This window comes from Schistocerca gregaria, chromosome 8 (assembly GCF_023897955.1).
Source record: "Schistocerca gregaria isolate iqSchGreg1 chromosome 8, iqSchGreg1.2, whole genome shotgun sequence".
Lineage (NCBI taxonomy): Eukaryota > Metazoa > Arthropoda > Insecta > Orthoptera > Acrididae > Schistocerca > Schistocerca gregaria.
The window spans coordinates 90,031,236-90,052,699 of NC_064927.1; the positions used below are offsets into that span (position 1 = coordinate 90,031,236).

Genomic DNA, 21,464 nt, shown 5'->3' on the forward strand with positions numbered 1-21,464 from the left:
CGACACTTTCTGCGCAACCCTCCCATCATTTTGCTTGACAATGCGCGGGCGCATACAGCGCAAGCCGTGGCTGCTTTGTTCGGGCGATGGGACTGGGAAGTACTGTACCATCCACCATACTCCCCGGACTTCAGTCCTTGTGACTTTGATATGATTCCGAAGATGAAGGAACCATCTAGTGGCATTCGCTTCAGAACTGTTCCAGAGATTCGACAGGCAGTAGACCGTTCCATTTGCAACATCAACAGAACAGGCTCTCCTAACGATACTACGCCTTCCACATCGCTGGCAACGGGTTCTACACAACGCTGGTGACTACTCCGAAGAACAGTAACAGGTATAGACATGTAACTCTTTTGTATTGGTTGTGATTAAATAGTTTAAATAGGCGCCACTAAGTTCCAACCCATATATATATATATATATATATATATATATATATATATATATATATATATATATAGTGTGTGTTAGAAGAAGGAATTAGTGGTGCATCGCAAGTCGTACCCACAACTCCTTCTCAGAGAGGAAAGCTCTCTCTCCACAGGGAGGGCAGACACTTGTTACAAAACATACTTCCCTTGCGGCACTTGCTGGACCTGCACAGTGCAACCCTATTTAAAATCGAACAGGTTTAGATGTGTGCACTATACTTACTGTTTGTAAATCACTTGACTGCTGCACTCCTTATCTCTGAACTGACAGAAATTGGACGACTTCAGCCTGTTAATGCTTTGTGTCTAACCACTCTAATAATAATAAGACTGTGTAGGGCATTATAATAGCCCTTCTGTAGTTACTGCTGGGTCGTCCTGTCAGTTATTTCATTTATGTCTCGAAGGGAGTAATGAAGCAATTTATGGAGTACTGCAGGTACTGTCTACAACTTGAAGAAGACATTTACCATTTGTTACGTGTATGTGTCACTTTTATCATCAGCGATGTACAGGACAAAGCAGACAGGTGTGTGTGTAGTGGGTGAACTGTGCCAAGAACCTGCAACCTTCACCGCATTAATGCTACTAATTGAAAAAAGTAATTACTGATAACTTATATAATCAGTATTAGAGCCTTACAAAATTGTGATAGTAGTAACGATATTTTCAAAACATTTATTTTCGTGACTGAAATAGTCACCCTCCAGAAAATTTCGTTTTACTCCTCAGGGGCTAATTAACCCCAGGTGGGAACCACTGCTCTGGAATGTTAGGTACCGCTGTAGGATCGTCTTTCCATTATTCTTTAGCTTGACGTGATCTGTTTTCGTGGTACCTGTCCTCATCTGCTGGCGCGCTTGCTGGAGAAATACACCCAGAAACACGTCACATACTTTAACCACTCTCACAAGCAACAACTTCACGAAAATAACTCTGGTGAGCTGTACAATAGTGAAAAGACAGTACCTAACACTCTAGAGACTAAGACCAGTGCAAAAGTGCTCGCTCATGCTAGAACACTCCCACGCACGCGTGAGCAATGGCGCACGAATCGGAGGTAAGCCGGTTCGAATCCTGGGATGGATGAAACTTTCCCTGCAATTATTTGGCCCGAAAGGGGATGAGAGGTGGTGGTGGAAAATTCCTGATCACCAGGATTTGCAGCAAAGTCCTGCATTAAATTCCGAAGCTCTCTGATGAAGCGGGGACATGTGACGCCGTTGACGGTGAGCCGTTCTTCGGATGGGGAAGTTACGCTCGGCGGTTCCTCGGTACTATTCGGGAGGAGTCAGCTGTGATCCGGCACCGACTTTTACCGTTTTATCTCCCTTGTCTCATCATCAGTGTCACCACCCCCACCACCACCGTCATACAACACGAATGTGACATAATACTACAGAAAAAACGCATACTTTACACTCTCATGCACTTTACAAATACACACACGACACAACACTCACAGGTCCGAAAAGAAAGGGGCCAATTTGGTCGGAGGCAGAACACTCTTTCCGACGAGCGGCTGAATCCACCCTGAGGGTATCCCAGTCTTCACTGACATTAAACAGTTACATTTTTTACACGGTGAAATTAAATTGCCGATATATGTTTAGTATTGAACAGTTGTTTACTTTATAGGCCGATATGAATTCCCGTAAACCTCATTACATGTTTTGAAAACGCGATGTTTCCAAGTGTATTATGAAAGAAGAGGTACATACGTAAATGAAAATGCGGTACTCCGTATGCTCAGGTATAGTGCATGGTGGAGGGTATTTCGTAATATTACCGTAATCTACTGTTTATTTACTTATGTATTTCACCTGGCAAGTACAGGGGATTCAGGTCCGAAACGACATCACGTGAAATGCACATTCTATCAGTGGAGCCAACGTCTGGGGAAGGCAAAGGTACCGAGTTTGAGTATCTGTCCGGCACACAATTTTATCTGCGAGAAAGTTCCCCTTATCTCTTTTCTCGTAAGCTAGGTGGGAGGCGCGCGAAGAGCCGCTAGCCAGTTATTCGGGTCAGGTACATCTACAACGTACGTGCGACCCTCCGAAATCTATAATTAACAAGCATAAAGACCCCCCACTATGGAAATGAAAGAGGACGCAGATGAAGATGATATGGGTGATATGACACTGCGACAGGAATTTGACAGAGCACTGAAAGAACTCAGAAAAAAAAGGCCCAAATGGTAGACGACGTTGTGTCAGAACTACTGGTAACCCTGAGAGTGCCAGCCATGACGAAACTCTTTCATAGGGAGGGCAAGATTTACGAAACAGGCGAAATAACTGCAGACATGAAGTAGAATGTGATAAATCCAACTCTAAAGGAAGCAGGCACTGACAGACGTGAATACTACCGAACTACCAGTTTAATAAGTCGCGCTTGGAAAGCACTAACACCAATTCTTCACAGATGAATAGAAAAACTGGTAGAAGCCAATCTCGGGGAAGATCAGTTTGAATATCGGAGAAATGTGGGAACACGCAATTCTGACCATACCACTTATCTTATAAGATAGGTTGAGGAAAGGCAAACCTACGTTTATAGCATTTGTAGACTTAGAGAAATGATTTCAGCAATATTGACTGAAAAACTCTCATCTTTTTAATGTAGCAGAGCTAATATACAGCATGGAAACGCTATTTACAACTTGTACGGAAACCAGACTGAAGTTGTAAGAGTTGAGGTGCATGAAACGGAAGATGTGGTTGAGAAGGGAAAGAGACAGGGCTGTACTCTGTCCCCAATGTTATTCACTCTAGACATCGGAGCAAGCTATAAAGAAACTAAACAAGGAATTAAAGTTCAGGGAGCAGAAATAAAAATTTTGGGGCTGCCAATGACATCGTAGTTGTGTCAGGGACGGCTAAAGACTTGAAGGAGCAGTTGAACAGAACGGACAGTGTTTCGAAAGGAGTGTGGAAGACAAACAGCAACAGAAACAAACAAGGATAATTAAATGTAGTCGAATTTTATTAGGTGAGGCCGAGGGAATTAGATTAGGAAATGAGACGAAGTAGTATATAAATTTTGATATTCAGAAAACAAAATAGCTGATGACTGTCGAAGGAGGGAGGATATCAAATTTAGACTGGCTATGGCAAGAAAAGCGATTCTGAAGAACAGAAATTTGTTAACAACGAGTATAGATTTAAGTGTCAGAAAGTCCTTTCTGAAAGTATTTGTATGGAGTGCAGTCATGTATGTAAGTGAAACATGGACAATAAACAGTTTAAACAAGAAAAGAATAGAAGCTTTTGAAATTTTATGGTACAAAAAATGCTGAAAATTAGATAGATAGATCACGTAACACAGGAGGAGTTGGGGAAAAAAGGAATTTGTGGCACAAAATGAATAGAAAAAGAGACCGGTTGATTGACGATGGAAGACATTCTGAGATATCAAGGGATCACCAGTTTAGCACTGGACCAAAGTGGGGTAATGATGGGGAGAGGGGGGGGGAGGTTATTGTGGAGGGGGACCGAGAGATGATTTCAATAAGCAGATTCAGAAGGTTGTAAGTTACGGTAGTTATTCGAAGGTGAAGATAGGATAGAGCAGTATGGAGAGCTGCATGAAACGTGTCTTCGGCCTGAAGACCACTACAACAAGGGTCCCGCTGCCAGCATTACAGCAGACTCTCAGCGCTGTTTACGCGGCACGTGTTACTCGCAAAAGCTCTCTGAGAGTGGAAAGCTAGCTTTACATTTCATTACACAAGGGGGTCTGAATTAAAAGTTGTTATACAAGATTTCTTAGAAGCGTTAGGGCGTTGTTAATTAGTGGAAGCTTAGAACAAACTTGCACGCATACAGCGACGTATGAAGACTACGTGGCTTCACTCGTTCTGCCGAGCAGCTGTCGTCATTTTACGCTCAACGTTGGTGCGACCAATTCAGGTGCAATTCAGGTGCTGTGAATTGTGCTGTTACGTGTACTCGCTGCCTGGACTTCAGCCAGTGTTGATCTCATTGTGCTATTTACAGCTGGTTCTGGGTTCGTCTCCGGACGCCCACTACGCTATTTTATTTCTTAGAGCATGTTGGAAAACTAATACATCTGGACAGAGGTTCGAGTTTAAACAAGGTTTGGGGTCCGGCACATAATTTATTATGATCTCGCGGGCCACATAATCCAGCAGAGATTGAAAACACGGAGAGCATACGTCTTCCGCAGGAGAGCTTCCATGAAATTTGGGAGGTAGGAGATGAGGTGCAGGCGGAAGTAAAGCTGTGAGGGCGGCTCTAGAGTCGTGACTGGTCAACTCAGTCGATAGAACTCTTGCCCCGGGAAAGGCAAAAAGTTTTAATTTGTCAGGACGTTTCATATGAGCGCATACTTCGCTGCAGAATGAAAATTTCATTCCAGATGTTTAAGTATTATGCGTAACCTCTATACCTGTAGCTTTAGTATTTTTTTCGACTTGATGAAAGTGTAAGTAGGCTGTTTAGTTTTTTATATTGGTTACGCCACGTAGCGCTCTGTATGAAAATCACTGACTGTGCTGTGTGCAGTCTGAGGCTGGTCGGCCTTGTTGCAATATTCGCCATTGTAGTGTTGGGCAGTTGGCTGTTAACAGCACGTAGCGTTGCGTAGTTGGAGGTGAGCCGTCAGCAGTGGTGGTTGTGGGGAGAGAGGTGGCAGAATTTTGAGAGCAGACAATCTGGGCGTGTCTCATTAAGAAAGAGAAGACTGGCTGTCATGAACTGATATATATAATATGATTTTTGAACAATATTAAGGTAAATACATTGTTTGTTCTCTATCAAAATCTTGCTTTTGCTAACTGTGCCTATCAGTAGTTAGTGCCTTCAGTAGTTTGAATCTTTTATTTAGCAGACAGTAGTGGCGCTCGCTGCATTGCAGTAGTTCGAGTAACGAAGATTTTTGTGAGGTAAGTGATTTGTGAAACGTATAGGTTGATGTTAGTCAGGGCCATTCTTTTGTAGGGATTTTTGAAAGTCAGATTGCGTCGCGCTAAAAATAGTGTGTGTCAGTTTAAGCACAGTCATGTATAATTGTTCAAAGGAGACGTTTGATATGTCGACCCTTAGCCGGGGATACCTCACTGGAATCTTCAGATTTTTTTTCTTGTAGCTTGTGTAATTAGTGTAGCCATTGTTTTTTGCTGGCGCGTAATCGTAGAGAGACTCTCCTTTGTAGTTGCAGTCTTTCATTGTTGTACAGTAAAACAGCTGTGGCATGCATGTAGATTTGCACCAAGTATTTCGCAGCTGCGCTTGCAATTAACAAGATATTATTTTCAGAGCTATGTTAATGTGTTTTCTTATTTTTGCTCTTCAAATTGTTCTTCTCTGTGTTATCGTGTGAAATATTGTGACAATTATGGCGTGTGAAAAACGTAATACTAGGCTCCAAAGTAAACTGAGAAATGACAGTGAAGACGAAAGCAGTGTGTTAGCGCCACCGTCTAATGAATTAACAAATGTTTAACATAGTAATTTGGTAATTGTGCATAGGGAAATGGAGCTGGCGGCAAACAATGGTGTAGACAGCGAAACAATTAGTGAACACGGAAGCATTATCGATCGATCGGTCAGCAACAGCCCGCCTCAGGAATCGGGAATTACAGGACACAATCGTTCAAATACTGCAGATTCCGGTTTTGGGTCCTCACCATTTTGTCAAATAAGTCAAGACAAATTTTCTGCTTGTCAAAATGTGAATGTTGCCGGTGCAACTTCACTGCCGAAAAGCGCTGAGGAACATGTTTCAGACACCAGTGCATTGTTATTACAGTTAATGCAACAAATGGGACAAAGGCTACAAAAGTTAGACACAATGGAACAAAATCTTCAAAAGTTAGACACAATGGAACAACACCCGAGATAAACACAGCAACAGTGAGACGCAATGGAACAAAAGCTTCAAAAGTTAGACTCAGTGGAACATACGCTTGAACAAACACGTGAAGATTTAACTACTGAGTTACATAAAATCGAATCGAAATGTCAAAAAGTCTGTAATGACGTAAAAACAAAAATTTGTGAGCATTTCTAACCTATTTTTTCGCGGCATGAAAATTACAGAATCACGAAGCAGCCATAAAAGAACTATTGTTCATGAAAATCATGGGACCTTGCAAGCTAAAATTGACTCAGTTGCATCTACCGATTCGGTTACGCAACTTGCAAAAACTCAGGAAAACTTAAAGGACACAGTAGATATGATTTCAACACAAATGGACACTCAAACTTGGTTCAGGAAAACACACTGAGGAAATAAGTACACTATCGGAGAAAGTAGCCAAACTTTCGGATCAGTTCACTAACTTATCTACAAAAGTAGATGATGATCTGAATGACACAAGACCTGTAGCCATCACTAACACACAAGAGTATGAACAAATTAAAAAATTCAAACAAAATCAGAATCAAATTAATACGCAACACAAAACAAAAATCCGGGAAGTACAAGATCAGTTGGCACAAGTAATACAAAAATTACATATTTCAAAGGACACTCGCGCTCCAACATGGGAAGGGGGACTTAGAAATATGGAGAAGCCACAAAATAATAACACAGGGCATTTTAAAAATTATGAAAGAAATTGGAAAGGTACACCGAATTTTGAGATGGAACCGCCGACACGACGTAGCAGTGACCGATATGCGACTCGCTGACACGATGATTTTGACTATAATCTGTTCATTACTACACATAAATTCAAAACATTTAAGAATTCTGGCATTGACATTCATCCACAAGCTTGGCTCCATCAATTCTCTCATTGTTTTCCTCCCAACTGGTCATTAGAGCACAGATTAAAAATTATGTGTGGCTACTTAGAGAATGAATCAGCTGATGATTGTCACAGTGAAGGAGAATTTTCCAGTCTTGTGAAATATTTTGAAAACATGTTGCACAAGAATCAGTACCTGTCAAACCCATACAGCCCCTCAGAACTCATCCACATTTGCTTAATTAAATTACCTGAACATTTACGACATATTATTTTAGCAGGACGTTGCAAAGACGACATTGAAGCTTTTCAGGGACTCTTACAAGAATTAGAAATTGACACTGACAATCACGGAACGCGAAAACAGGAACACAACAATTACAGGTCACATCCGTCGCAATTCCGTAATGAAAGAAATAATAACTGGACACGACAAGGCTATTCTCACAACACAAATCGTGACCAAAACAGACACCACCCGTATGACAACCGTTGACAGAGTAGTGATAATTACGGGGAAAGATCACCTCTCCGTTGTAGTGACTATCACAAAGGCAATCATAGAAACAGAGAATATGTGAACCAAAACAATTATTATCAAGGCAGACAGAATAACTTCAGGCACAACAGTTTAGCGCGCAGTTACGATTCAGGGAGAAATTCTCCACTACATGACCGACAAGAAAGAAACTATGGAATCTACCGTCATGACGACAGACGATATGATCGTAACGACAGACCAGAATTGTGTCAGAACTGGCGGGATTCAAACAGGGCAGGGCCCTCTCGACAAGGTGAAATTGTAGAAGTTAGCTCTCCAAATCCTCATGACGACGGGCACCAACAAAAAGACAGACAATGACTCCCACCGCAGGCAGCCACGTGCGCCGGCTGGCTCAGAGAAAAATAACATAGACACTAACCTTGAGAAAAATTTTAGCATTCCTTACCGACGTATACATCATGATAGTTACTTAGAAGTTGAAACTTTGCGTATTAGAAGAGCAAAGGATTGCACGACATTTCACATGTAAAACCGTTTATTGAGAGATAATCTGCTTTTTAACTTAGTCTTTGCCATAAAATTTTTCACTTCACGCTACTAGTACAATTTGTCACACTGAGAAACTGTTAACATGCAACAATGTTTGAAGTTAAATATCCAGTCAATAACCTAGGGAACTTATTTAGACAAGTAATTGAGAATGCATTGTTATAGTGAACAGACGACACAGTGTTATTGCATGTGTACATTCTTGCTTGTTAGTTGCTCCATTACGTAACGAATATAAGACTTACATACTTAGAACATATACTGCTAATGAGATTATAATGCAGCATTCTGGTTTACTTTGAAAGACATTCTTTATGTGAAGTACTTTCTGTGAGATTAAAGATGACTCAGCATTTGGTTTCTTTGACAGCTACACGATTATATCACGACGCTACTAATATGTGACACAATTAACATTGTTGCTTTTGCGGTTTATCTGCTTAATATCTGCACAGTTTTTCTGAATTCTTCTGGAAAGGAAAACATATTTTAGTAGTAACTTTTGTGGTATAGCTACAATGAGAGAGCCTTTTTCGTAGCACAGCAATACGTTGCAGTGTAATATTTTCTTGATCACGGTAAGGTACGTAATAACTACGATATCTAAACGCATAGCATTTCACTTTTGTTTATTACGAGGGAAGTACATCGACTTCTACAGAACTTTTCTTACGGACGACGATAATTACGACACTTGGCACATTTTTACCCTTACGTAATGACAGAGATCGTCTTACAACAAGACGCACAGTTTAGCGCTACAGTACACGTATTTGAGTGATTGATGTTGTACTTAAAACAGTTATGTTTAAAGATTTTTGAATCACAAAGGTACAAAGAAAGTTTTCGGTGATACATTTCATTCAATTGCTGTAATCTGTAACACCTGAGGGTATAATTAGATTAATCCTCAGTGGGGTACACGCTTACTTTGTGTACCATGTGTTTGATAAGCACAAGGAGCCCTAGCGAATATGGTATTTGCTTATACGACTTTACACATCGGTACCATATTTCTCTAACACATAAATTACACAGCTATCTGACCATTTAACTGAGAGAAACAAACATTGTTTTTACTACGTCAGTGACAGATGTTTACGCAAATTAGACAGTTGGATAACTTCACACTTATGAAATTGTATTTTGTCTGTACTTTGTGAAATGTTCATATTTTTTTTGAACCATTGTGATACTATGAGAGCCTTGAATGATATATTTGGTATGAGATCATGATTTTTAAAGTACGTTTGAGGTAGATGACACTATTGAAATGAGCAGAGCAATTTTTTTTTTAGGTTTTGAAATTATTGCAGAAAGCTACGACGTTTTTGAGATTTGCCTGAGGTGCTACGATGTTATTATTACGACGACGATGTGTATTATACTGCTGAGGAATGTTTATTATGATAGGTATTTATTATGATGAAATATTGAAGAAGTGTTGACAAATATGTATATCTGTAATAAGGTAAGGAATAATGAGTAGTGGTTAGGGACTCTGGTTTGTGAAAAATGATGTTGGAAACCAAGAATCGTACTTTAAGAGTTATGAAATGTGTTTATATGCGTAATGTATCACAGTGCCGGCAAAAAAGTTTTTGGACGCAGTAATATTTATAGGATTTTGTTTCTACACATTCGTAACGCAAATTCTCGACCTGTGAAATTTTTTTATATAAGACTGTCACTGCTATTGTAAATATTTCGGTAAGAAAGTTAATTGACCTTCACTTAATGCGTTGTGGACGCTCGGCTGTGCCACCTGCCTGAAGAAAAAGCCATTAGGTAGAAAAAAAAGAGAGACCATCAACCTCGCTATTGACATTCCTTTGTAGAAAGCATCGCAAATACGACACGCTCATTAATTGGAAACATATGATTACTCGTACTTTGTGCTACTTACTGAAATGCTTATGAATTTATGTGAAATACACTCCTGGAAATTGAAATAAGAACACCGTGAATTCATTGTCCCAGGAAGGGGTAAATTTATTGACACATTCCTGGGGTCAGATACATCACATGATCACACTGACAGAACCACAGGCACATAGACACAGGCAACAGAGCAAGCACAATGTCGGCACTAGTCCAGTGAATATCCACCTTTCGAAGCAATGCAGGCTGCTATTCTCCCATGGAGACGATCGTAGAGATGCTGGATGTAGTCCTGTGGAACGGCTTGCCATGCCATTTCCACCTGGCGCCTCAGTTGGACCAGCGTTTGTGCTGGACGTGCAGACCGCGTGAGACGACGCTTCATCCAGTCCCAAACAGGCTCAATGGGGGACAGATCCGGAGATCTTGCTGGCCAGGGTAGTTGACTTACACCTTCTAGAGCACGTTGGGTGGCACGGGATACATGCGGACGTGCATTGTCCTGTTGGAACAGCAAGTTCCCTTGCCGGTCTAGGAATGGTAGAACGATGGGTTCGATGACGGTTTGGATGTACCGTGCACTATTCAGTGTCCCCTCGACGATCATCAGAGGTGTACGGCCAGTGTAGGAGATCGCTCCCCACACCATGATGCCGGGTGTTGGCCCTGTGTGCCTCGGTCGTATGTAGTCCTGCTTGTGGCGCTCACCTGCACGGCGCCAAACACGCATACGACCATCATTGGCACCAAGGCAGAAGCGACTCTCATCGCTGAAGACGACACGTCTCCATTCGTCCCTCCATTCACGCCTGTCGCGACACCGCTGGAGGCGGGCTGCACGATGTTGGGGCGTGAGCGGAAGACGGCCTAACGGTGTGCGGGACCGTAGCCCAGCTTCATGGAGACGGTTGTGAATGGTTCTCGCCGATACCCCAGGAGCAACAGTGTCCCTAATTTGGAGGGAAGTGGCGGTGCGGTCCCCTACGGCACTGCGTAGGATCCTATGGTCTTGGCGTGCATCCGTGCGTCGCTGCGGTTCGGTCCCAGGTCGACGGGCACGTGCACCTTCCGCCGACCACTGGCGACAACATCGATGTACTGTGGAGACCTCACGCCCCACGTGTTGAGCAATTCGGCGGTACGTCCACCCGGCCTCCCGCATGCCCACTATACGCCCTCACTCAAAGTCCGTCAACTGCACATTGGGTTCACGTCCACGCTGTCGCGGCATGCTACCAGTGTTAAACACTGCGATTGAGCTCCGTATGCCGCGGCAAACTGGCTGACACTGACGGCGGCGGTGCACAAATGCTGCGCAGTTAGCGCCATTCGACGGCCAACACCGCGGTTCCTGGTGTGTCCGCTGTGCCGTGCGTGTGATCATTGCTTGTACAGCCCTCTTGCAGTGTCCGGAGCAAGTATGGTGGGTCTGACACACCGGTGTCAATGTGTTCTTTTTTCCATTTCCAGGAGTGGATTTTTACATCTGCATACCTGATTATGACAAGTGTCTTTCTACGAGGGTTGAGAGAATTTCTACTGACTTATGAAATGCCACATGACTATTGAATGATATTTTTATGCTTTGCTTTGTGCATAGTTGCTTATTTCATTTGATATCTGGTTTCCAGCTGTGTTGCAACATTGGTTTTGTAAAATAAAATTAAATACATTTGCTAATGTGAACACCTTCTGTCAACAGATCTATTAAATAATAATTTTATGATCCACATTCTTCGAAAAAGTAGCACTTGGAAGGGATTAATAACAGTTACTGCATACATAATTTTCTTTTCAACTCCTTGGTAATTTTTTTCGTAGAAAAACTTCTTGTGGTGCACCACTTTAATTAAGTAGACATTAAGATGTGAATAGACATTTCTCTTATCTGCATTGTTGTCTTTAGTGTAATATTTTTTCTGCTTGAGCTTTGCCATGTTTAGGTATAAGTTATTGCATTTGCTGCTGCTGTTTGCCAGGCATAGTGCTACTAAATTTCACTTTGTATTACTCTGTTTACTACTGATTAATTTTTCTTATTTGCTGCACATTGCCTTATATTAGTTGTAATGTTGCATTTGCTTTGATAATTTAGATTTTCTGCTGCTTGCTTTGACAATTTCCATTTTTTTCATTGCTGTTTGTATTAATTGTTTTATGCTGCTGCATTGCCTAGTCCCTTAGTTTAGCATCTGAGCTCAGTTGCTTTAAGTTGGCTTAAGAGGGGGTAGACTATATAAGAGAATGAGTTGTGATGAATTGGAAGAAATGCATTGAGAAGTTATACGAAAAAAGTACAGAAATCAGGTATAGGTAGGATTTTCTTGGAAATAAATGATGAGGTAAGATAATGGAAAATAAATAATGAGGTAAGAAATATGTAAACATATAAATACAGAAAGCATGTTTGGATAGGATTTTTTGGTGGAAACAAATGTTGAAATAAGACGAAAGATCTATGGAATGAGGTTTTGGGTTGGACTGGAGTACCAAATGTTACACTGAAAACAAACCCTGTCCTTTCCTCCTGTGTTATTCTGCTATGTGTTTGTGTACTCTTGTGTATTTGTGTTTTTCCTGTCTTTATGTGTTTAGTTACATTTAGATTTATGTTGTTGAATTTTTCTTGTACTAAGCTACATTCACTATGACGAGGAATACTGTTATTCTCAAACATAATTTGCATTAATAATTTGTTGTTTACTTTGTAAAGATGTTTAGACATTATTAATTCTTTTCTGTTTTAATGCTCATGTGTGTAATTAATGTTTTGAAAACTATTATTATTTTATATATTCACTTATGTCATAATTCCTGCAACACTGATGTATCTGTTTATTTCTATTCTTTCGTAAAGCCTGTATTACTACAAATGTTATCTGTACTATTATGTTCTTTGATGATGTATTTTGTACCTTTGTGATTGTATTCTTATGTTGTAAATTTATAATTGTGTAGACACAAGTTCTTCAAATTAAGTTACATTTCACTGCACACATTTCAGTTGGTCATAGTATATGCACAATATGTGAAAAAAGAGGACTGTTAGTGTTTGCACGTGTGTTAATAATTGAGCAAGGGACTGGATAACAGCATTGCTGATTCTAAGGACATTTCAAAAATTCTTTTTGTGAGTGCCCAAGTGGTGGTTCATGGACTTGCTATGTTCTCCACAAGACTCTTCAATGTGCACCTGCACAGTCACAGCAGATGGCTGCTAGCCATCTCTACAAGGACTACAGCGGGTCTACACCTTTGATGACTCACCAATACCATTATTTCTACAAGGACTGCACTGGGTCTGCACCTCTGGTGGCCCACCAATAGCGTCATCTCTACCAGGACTACAGTTGGTCTGCTCTGTGATGACCTACTTACCAATGTTCTTAAAAACTTCGACTGACTCATCAGTGGCTTTGCTTTGTTGTGGCCCATTACCTGTCTGCATGTCAAGAGTCAGCACTCTCTTTCCGTTGGAAGGACAACATTACTTCTTCAAGACTGCATGGAAATCCACTACTTCCATATGAATTTCTTTCACTGCTCAGCTGTTTGAAAATCTATTTTACTGTGATGAACTATCAGGACTGTCTTTATGGACTATGAGAAAATTTTAGCTTTTGACCAACATTGTATCAATAAGTGTGTGCATTTGATTTCTTTGTTATTGTAATCATAATTATGAAAAAAATTAACAAATATGTATTGGCCAGTGCCCAAAACGATTTGTAAAATTTTTGTGGGGACCACAATGTAAGTAGGCTGTTTACGTTTTTATATTGGTAACACCACGTAGCGCTCTGTATGAAAATCATTGACTGTGCTGTGTGCAGTCTGAGGCTGGTCGGCATTGTTGCAATATTCACCATTGTAGCGTTGGGCAGTTGGCTGTTAACATCACGTAGCGTTGCGCAGTTGGAGGTGAGCCGTCAGCAGTGGTGGATGTGGGGAGAGAGATGGACGCAGGTTGTACATGTTCAAACCCTGCCCACATACTTTCTTTTTTCTTCAGATTAATCGTACAGATCATCATTAAATTGTATATCTCGTGCAAATTGTTTCATAGATAGCCATTTTGACCTATTAATTTCACTAATAAATCAATCATTGCAGTAAGCTTTCTTCAAATGTGTATTCCGTTTGTTACGAATCGTCTTACTTGCTATCTTTTGCATCGCCTACCGTGTTAGCACATAATTCCGGTGGTATTTGAGGAATGAGTGCTTTCGCCTGTACGCGGAATCCTTCTGCAGATACTAATACTTCGTCCACCTTTGCGAGCTCGTCGGACCTGTCCAAATACTTCGAATTTTAGAAGCGAACCACAAACGGAGTACACATTGGAGAAAAGTGTGATTTAATGATTGGTTTATTAACGCAATTATTACTTGAAAATGACTATCTGTAAATAATTTTGCATGGACCTTGCTATTTAAGTGTATTCTGTGTGATGAAACTAAAAGAAAAGTTAAGGACACTTTCAGGATTTGAACTAGTACTACGAAAATAGTAGGCGTCAACTTTGCCGTCGTGTGTTCAGTCGTCAGCCGTCCGAGCCGGCCGTGTGTTGTGTCCATACCCCGTGCGCGGCTTTACACGGTTTTCGGACTTCCTGCTTCTGCGTACATTGACTAGCATCGCGAGGTTTCGTTACCTCTTCCTGGGTCCTGCTTCCCAGATTGCTGTTGAGCCACTAACAGGCCGTACAGCGTCGTTTGACGGCGTTCTCACGCCTGTGTAGACGCTAAAGTACGTGGGGAAGAACAAGAACAATGAGCTCGGACTGAAGAGAGTTGGAAATTTATGGTAAGGTCTTATGGGACTTGGTTCCTAAGCTTACCTATTACTTAATCTAACTTAAACTAACTTACGCTAAGGACAACACACACACACTCATGCCCGAGAGAGGACGCGAATGTCCGATGGCGGAGGGAGGTGAAAGGGGGGCGGGGGAGCCGAACGGGCCGTGACAAGGCGCTTTAGACCATGCGGCTGTAAGACCGGGCTACTGCCCTTCGCATAGACTGTTCAGTATTGTCGCAGATGAACCTGAATAGTGCCGTGGTGTAGTGGTTAAGCCGGTACGGTAGCGCAGCGTGTTCGGTCAGAGGGTTAGCTGCCCTCTGTAATAATAAAAAAAAAAACTGAATGACTGGATCAATAATGAACTTCAACGGGTGTCAGAGGACGTCCGCAATGAACTATAACATAAAAAAAGAAGGCGGCACATTAGCTCAGCGTGTTCGGTCAGAGGGGTCGCTGCCCTCTGTAATAAAAAAAACTGAGTTAATGGATCAACGACGAACTGAAACAGATGTCTTGCGTCATCTGCCCCGAGTAGGTGCAACGAACGAAAACGAACAAAATGAGATTAAAAAAATAGAGGTTATGATACTGAACTGTTGCACGGAGGGTCCTGAGTTCAAAATTCGCCTGAACTATAAAATTTTAATTTCTTTATTCGGTTCGAGTACATTCTACAAGTATCCACAAATGTCAGGAATCACTGTACTGGAACAATCTGTAACTCTATATGTACCGTATGTGTTTTGGTCAGAGGCAGTTCGCTTCGCACTCTTGTATGTGCAAATGCTGAATAAACCTTCGATAAGTGAAGTTAGTGTTCGTCATTCATCTGATTACACCTTCTTCTACGTGACATTATTCTGTTGGAGGCGCTGGGTATTGGAACATGTGATAGCGCACATTATCGACGACACAGTGGCTCGCATCAGGCGACGACAAAGCCGACGTTGACGTGGCGAGAAACCAGAGTTCGAGCCAAATTCAACAGATCGCAAGCTGTCGGAGACAGAAGAAGACGAGGACGTTATGATGAAAGCAACTTTGTGCCACCACATGAGACATCCTTCCAGGTTCTCTGGTGACGATGGCCAAGATACAAACAAGTGGCTGATGGTATGTGAGCGTATAGCCAAATTTAACAAATGGGATGACACAGTGTGTTTGTTTAACGTATTTTTCTACTTAGAGGGCACTGCCAAGCAATGGTATGAGAACTACGAGGAGAAGTTCACAAGGTGGGAAGTATTCCAGGTGGATCTGCATAAGTACTTCGGCGATACACAACGACAGAAGAGCAAGGTTGAAGATAAATTGAAGTGCAGGGCCCAGCGTCCAGGAGAAGCTACAGAATCCTACATTCAAGACGTCTTTGAGCTGTATAAATAGTGGATCCTAGAATGAAGGAGGAAGATAAGGTTGTACATCTCATGAAGGGTGTTGCTGTGGCTATGTATTAAGCCCTACTCCTGAAGGAGATTTCAACAGCAGACTACTTCATAAAATGGTGCCAGTATATCGAGACATTGCATCAAAAAAGAATTACACGCAAGAAGTTTGAACGGCTTCCAAACGTCGTATCGATGTCTGTGATGAAGGAACCAACTGATTTCACAAGTGTTCTTCGTCAGATAGTGAGAGAGGAAGTTCTGAAGGCACTTGGATTGCACGGAGAGCAAAAAACATATACGCTTCAAGAGGTCATAAGGGAGGAAGTGGAACAGACATCTAACCCAATTTCTCGTCCTTTATTTCCGTTTAAAACGGTGAAAAAGTCGAGACCCAGAGGAGGTGCGTTCCTCCAATGCCGCATGAGGAACCTATTTCGGCACCAAGGTGGACCCAGGAGAACCAACCAGTATGTTTCCACTGTGGACGACCGGGACATGTGGTGCGTTATTGTCGGGAAAGGCGCCGGATATTTGATGACGCCCTCGCCAGAAGACAGCAGACGGGTCTTAGCCGAGGGCAACTCCGGGACGAGGAAGATGAAGAAGAAGATGTGGATGCAGGACGACGTAGGTCACATCGCCGCAAGCTAGCCGCTGGAGAGGACGCTCCCCAACACGCCGATCAAGGTCTCCATCGCCGTTTAGAAGCTCCAGCCGACGCAACCTGGAAAACTATAGGGTGCGACTTTCCTTGGAGGTGAGGCCGCCGAAGAGAAAATTCCTTCGCCATCGTTCACTACAAAAATGATAGGAAACTACGTCGATATCCTCATGGATGGGCGACCAGCCAAAGCTCTTGTGGATCATATTCAGTCATTTTGGAGAAGTACCGCCGCCAGTTGCAGAAAACAGTATTCGTCGACAACAAAACATCTCTGCTGAAGGTGGCTACTGGGAAATATGTAAAACCTACAGGAAGATGTACCATTCATGTGGGTATAAGTGGGCATACACCGCCCTTAGAATTAATCGTCTTAAAAGAGTGTAGTCATGACGTCATATTCGGATGGGACTTTTTGAAAGTTTCTCAGGCAATTATAGATTGTGGTCGCATGAAGGTTATGCTAGACGAGATGAGATTATGTGGACAGGAAGATGCAGATCTGTGTGTGTGGAGACTATGCGTGCTGGATGAAGTGATCAGTGCTGCAGTCAGTGCTAGAAATGTAACTGTCATGTGTCATGCGATGCATCAACCCATGGATGTTGTAGTGGAATGTAAGAGTATCATAACCACTACACCACGGTTACTGTGGTACTCAGCTTCTTCTGCGACAATATATACAATATGACAGAAATAAAACGAATGTTCAAGAATGTCAGAATTCAAGCTGAACGAATAACAGTGCTAATGAGACGATGAAGAAAGGAACATATTGACAATACTGACAATAAGAAGATTTACGATTTTAGGACATGTGTTAAGACAACAGGGAATAACTTCCATGGTTCTGGAGAAATCTGCGGAGGGTAAAAGCTGCAGGGGTAGACAGAGATGGTCCACTACTGGCCCTTATACAGGCAGTTATTCGGCTTGGCATTGATTGACATGGTTGTTGTATATTCTCCTGAGCGATGTCGTGCAAAATTCCGTCCAGTTGGCGCTTCAAAATCTCGAGAAGGTTGGAGGACCCAGTCCATAGTGCCCGAAACTTTCTCAGTCGGAGACAGATCCAGAGACCTTGCTGGCGAAGGTAGGGTTTGGCAAGCACGAAAACGTGCTGGGGATGAGGGGGGGGGGGGGGAGGTGGGGCTTGTCTTTCTGAAAAGCCAAGGGTGGCTCGTCATGGAGGGCGAGAAGATATAATATCGTCGACGAACTGCTGTGCTGTAACCGTATTGTGGATGACAACCAAAGGGGTTCTGCTGTGAAATGAAATTTCATCCCAGATAATCACTCATAGTCGTCGAGCTGTCAGACTGGACCATCCCTTCGTTGTCAGAGGCTCCTCCAGACGCGACTTCGCTGGCCGCTGGGGCTCAGTTCGAAGCGGGGAGAATTCTACTCCGTCAAAGTGATTCCAGGCCGAACACTTATCTGGAGAAACCCAGGACAACAGTGGAATCCCAACATGTCGATTATATTCCACGCTCCGTTTCGTTGCCCTTCATGGTAAGCCGCCCTGGGCTTACATTTCGGCAAAATAATGCCCGCCCTTTTTTTCTGAAATTGTTGTCATTTCTTTGTCTGTACATGTACATCAGATCTACCGATCTTCTCCCCATTCAATAATTTGTTCCTACGTCGTTTTTTGTGTGTGTTACAGTGTATTTGGATGAATATGGGAATAAAAGTATTTAGCTTAGGAAAAATGTATGAAACATTGAGTTAACGAACTATACGATGAATAAGATAATTGTTCAGATAAGAAAAATGAACTGAGGAATATACAATAAACTTAAGCGAGAAGTTTCGAAGCATGACGGAACAAGTAATACCATCTAAATCCAGTATAATATTACTAGCGAGAGATTGGTAAACGAAACAACTGCAATTTATTGCTCAAAGCAAATTTAAAGGGCAAGTAGAATAACTAAAATAAAGACAATACATGCACCTAAGTAGGAGGGATGGGTTACAAGTTAGTGTGCATGACTTTATTTGAAGTATCTGTAGTTATAAGTAGTGAGTAAGGGATCTGTGTCTGATATTTCAGGATTGTTTGGGCAAATAGCTATATGTTAACTGATTTTCATTATTTCAAGATGTTTCATATTTCTCTCTTTCTTGATAAAGTGTAGGACTCCATTTTGAGCTTTGTAGCTGTGCTTTTTATTTATCAGAGAGTATGGAAAGGCAAAGTCTTCTTTCCAATTCTCCAACTTCTATGCTGTTCCTTCAGTGGGTGGATGTTGCACTGCCACACTAGCCTACATAGTTCCCCACAATTACAAGTGATTTTGTGCACACTACTCTTTTCGAAAGCTGATGTACTATCCTTAGCATTGGTAAAATATGTGCAGTAGTGCTGTGCACGTAAAATGATATTTTCAAATTCATAAATTTAATCTTTCTGGCCACAGTCTGAGAAAGTTTTTGTAAATATGGATGTGAGCAGCAGTTACTGAGATTCGGAGGTAGTGGGTGGAGCACAAGGTAAAGATGAGCAGAGACCTGTTAATATTGTTTCTTATAAAGCATAGAACCCAACAATCATTACTTCATGGTTTTTGATTAGTTTGATTTAATTCAGATTAGAATTTTTCGTTACTCATGAAGATGAACATTACCTGCCATATCACTGAAGGGAGGGCAGCGTGTTTGATCTTACAAGTATGAATAAGGTAATGGATATCTTCTGGTTAGGCCAAAGTATTTTTATAGTTACTCCCAAACTCCACTGTGGATTCGATGTCATGCTCAAGATTCAAATATTTAAAGAATTTTGAAGCTGTCTGGCAACGCCCGTCCTTAAACGCAATATATAATCAACGTAGCTTTACCAGCCATTAACCTTGAAAGAGAGTGCATTACTCATTCATAATGAGTAAAATATTCTACAAACAACCAACAGCACAGTCAGTTAAGCTGACATGTTGTTTTATGTACGTCTTCGTAACACTTGATGCCATAACACGGTATTTATGGAGAGGCACAGCACAAAACCTGTCCCCACCTATACCTCTGTTGTAGCTGATTGAAATATCCCAGCTGACACTGTACAGTCTACCTTGACCGAACTCTGCCTCCAGCTGTGGCTGGTTAGAATGTCCCAGCCGCACTGGACAGTCCAGCCTTGCTTACCACTGCTTCCAGTTCAGGCTGACGCTGGAGAGACCAGCTAGGCCCACCTCTACCTCCATTTGCACCAGGTTAGAATGCCGCAGCTGCCACTGGACAGTCCAGCCTCACCCACATCTGTCTGCAGGTGTGGCTAGTTAGACTGCATAGGTGACACTATACATTCCAGACTGACCCACCTCTGCCTCCAGTTGCGGCTGGTGCTGGTGGAGCGGCGGTACGGCCTCCTGGAGTCTGCATCCCTGGTACTGCGCTGGTACTCCTTCATCTTGACCCAGGAGCGGCCCGCCGCATCGAACGTGCACCACACCGTCATCAGGATGCTGAGGAGAACGCACCAGTTGCAGATCACCAGACCTGTGGGCAGATCCAGGGCAAACCTTACAGCCAACATCACACTGAGCACTGCCACCAGACTAGGCTAGTCATACAAGGCTATGGGCATGTGCAAAAACTTGTCCGAAAGGTTAAATTCCCAGTTTTGATACAACTGATGGGCCATAATATTGTGACCAATGATCACCGAAAGATTGAATGCCACCTAGCGACGTTGTGGGGATATGATATGGCAATAGTGACTAATGCTAGTGTTGATTTGGGCCACCCATGTAGAAATCCACTGAAATGAGTAACTTTGACAAAAGGCAGGTTATTATGACCCAGTGCCTGGGTACAAGCATCTCAGAAACAGCGGCGCTGATCAGCTGTTTGCATTCTACTGTCATTAGTCTTTATGGAGAGTAGCTAAAGAGAGACCACGAGTAGGTTATAATGTGTCACATGTCCACACATTACGGAATGTGGAGATCGGGAGTTTCCTCGTTCTGTAAAGCAAGATAGGTAAGATCTGTGGCGTATCTGACGCAGAATACAATGATAAATACAGGCACAAGTGTTTCAGAGCACACCATTCAGTGCACACTGTTGCACAATGGCACCATAGCAGATGACTGCTACGTGATCCCATGTTGACTCAATAGCAATATTTATCACGCTTGCAATAGACACAGAATCAGAGAGATTGGGCCGTGAATAATTGGAAACATCTCATTTGGTCGAATGAATCAAGTTTCTTGTGCCCTCTGTTGATGTTATGTCCGGATATGTCATCATTAAGGCGAAAGATTGTTCAAAACATCCGCCATCCTACAGACGTATACCCTGAGCTTCAGTGGCACCTGTGGTAGTAATCAAGGCACTATGACGGATGTGAACTATCCGAATATTATTGCCAAACATCTGCATCCCCTCATGTTTGATTTCTTCCAGTTGGTTACAGCATCTTCCAACAGGAGGGAATAAAGCTCCAGTCCTTTCAGGAGCATGATAGTTAACTCTCGTTGCTGCGGAGGTCACCAAATTCGACTGGACCGAACACGTA

General features: G+C 42.3%; 1 protein-coding gene across 1 annotated transcript in view; it reads right to left on the bottom strand.

Moving 5' to 3' along the window:
• The window catches only part of LOC126285033 (diacylglycerol lipase-alpha), a 591,792-nt gene that overhangs the window by 484,690 nt on the left and 85,638 nt on the right, over nt 1-21,464 (bottom strand). Inside the window, exon 4 of the mRNA XM_049984357.1 lies at nt 20,263-20,440. Coding sequence (XP_049840314.1) covers nt 20,263-20,440 — 178 coding nt within the window. The remainder of the gene's footprint in view (nt 1-20,262; nt 20,441-21,464) is intronic.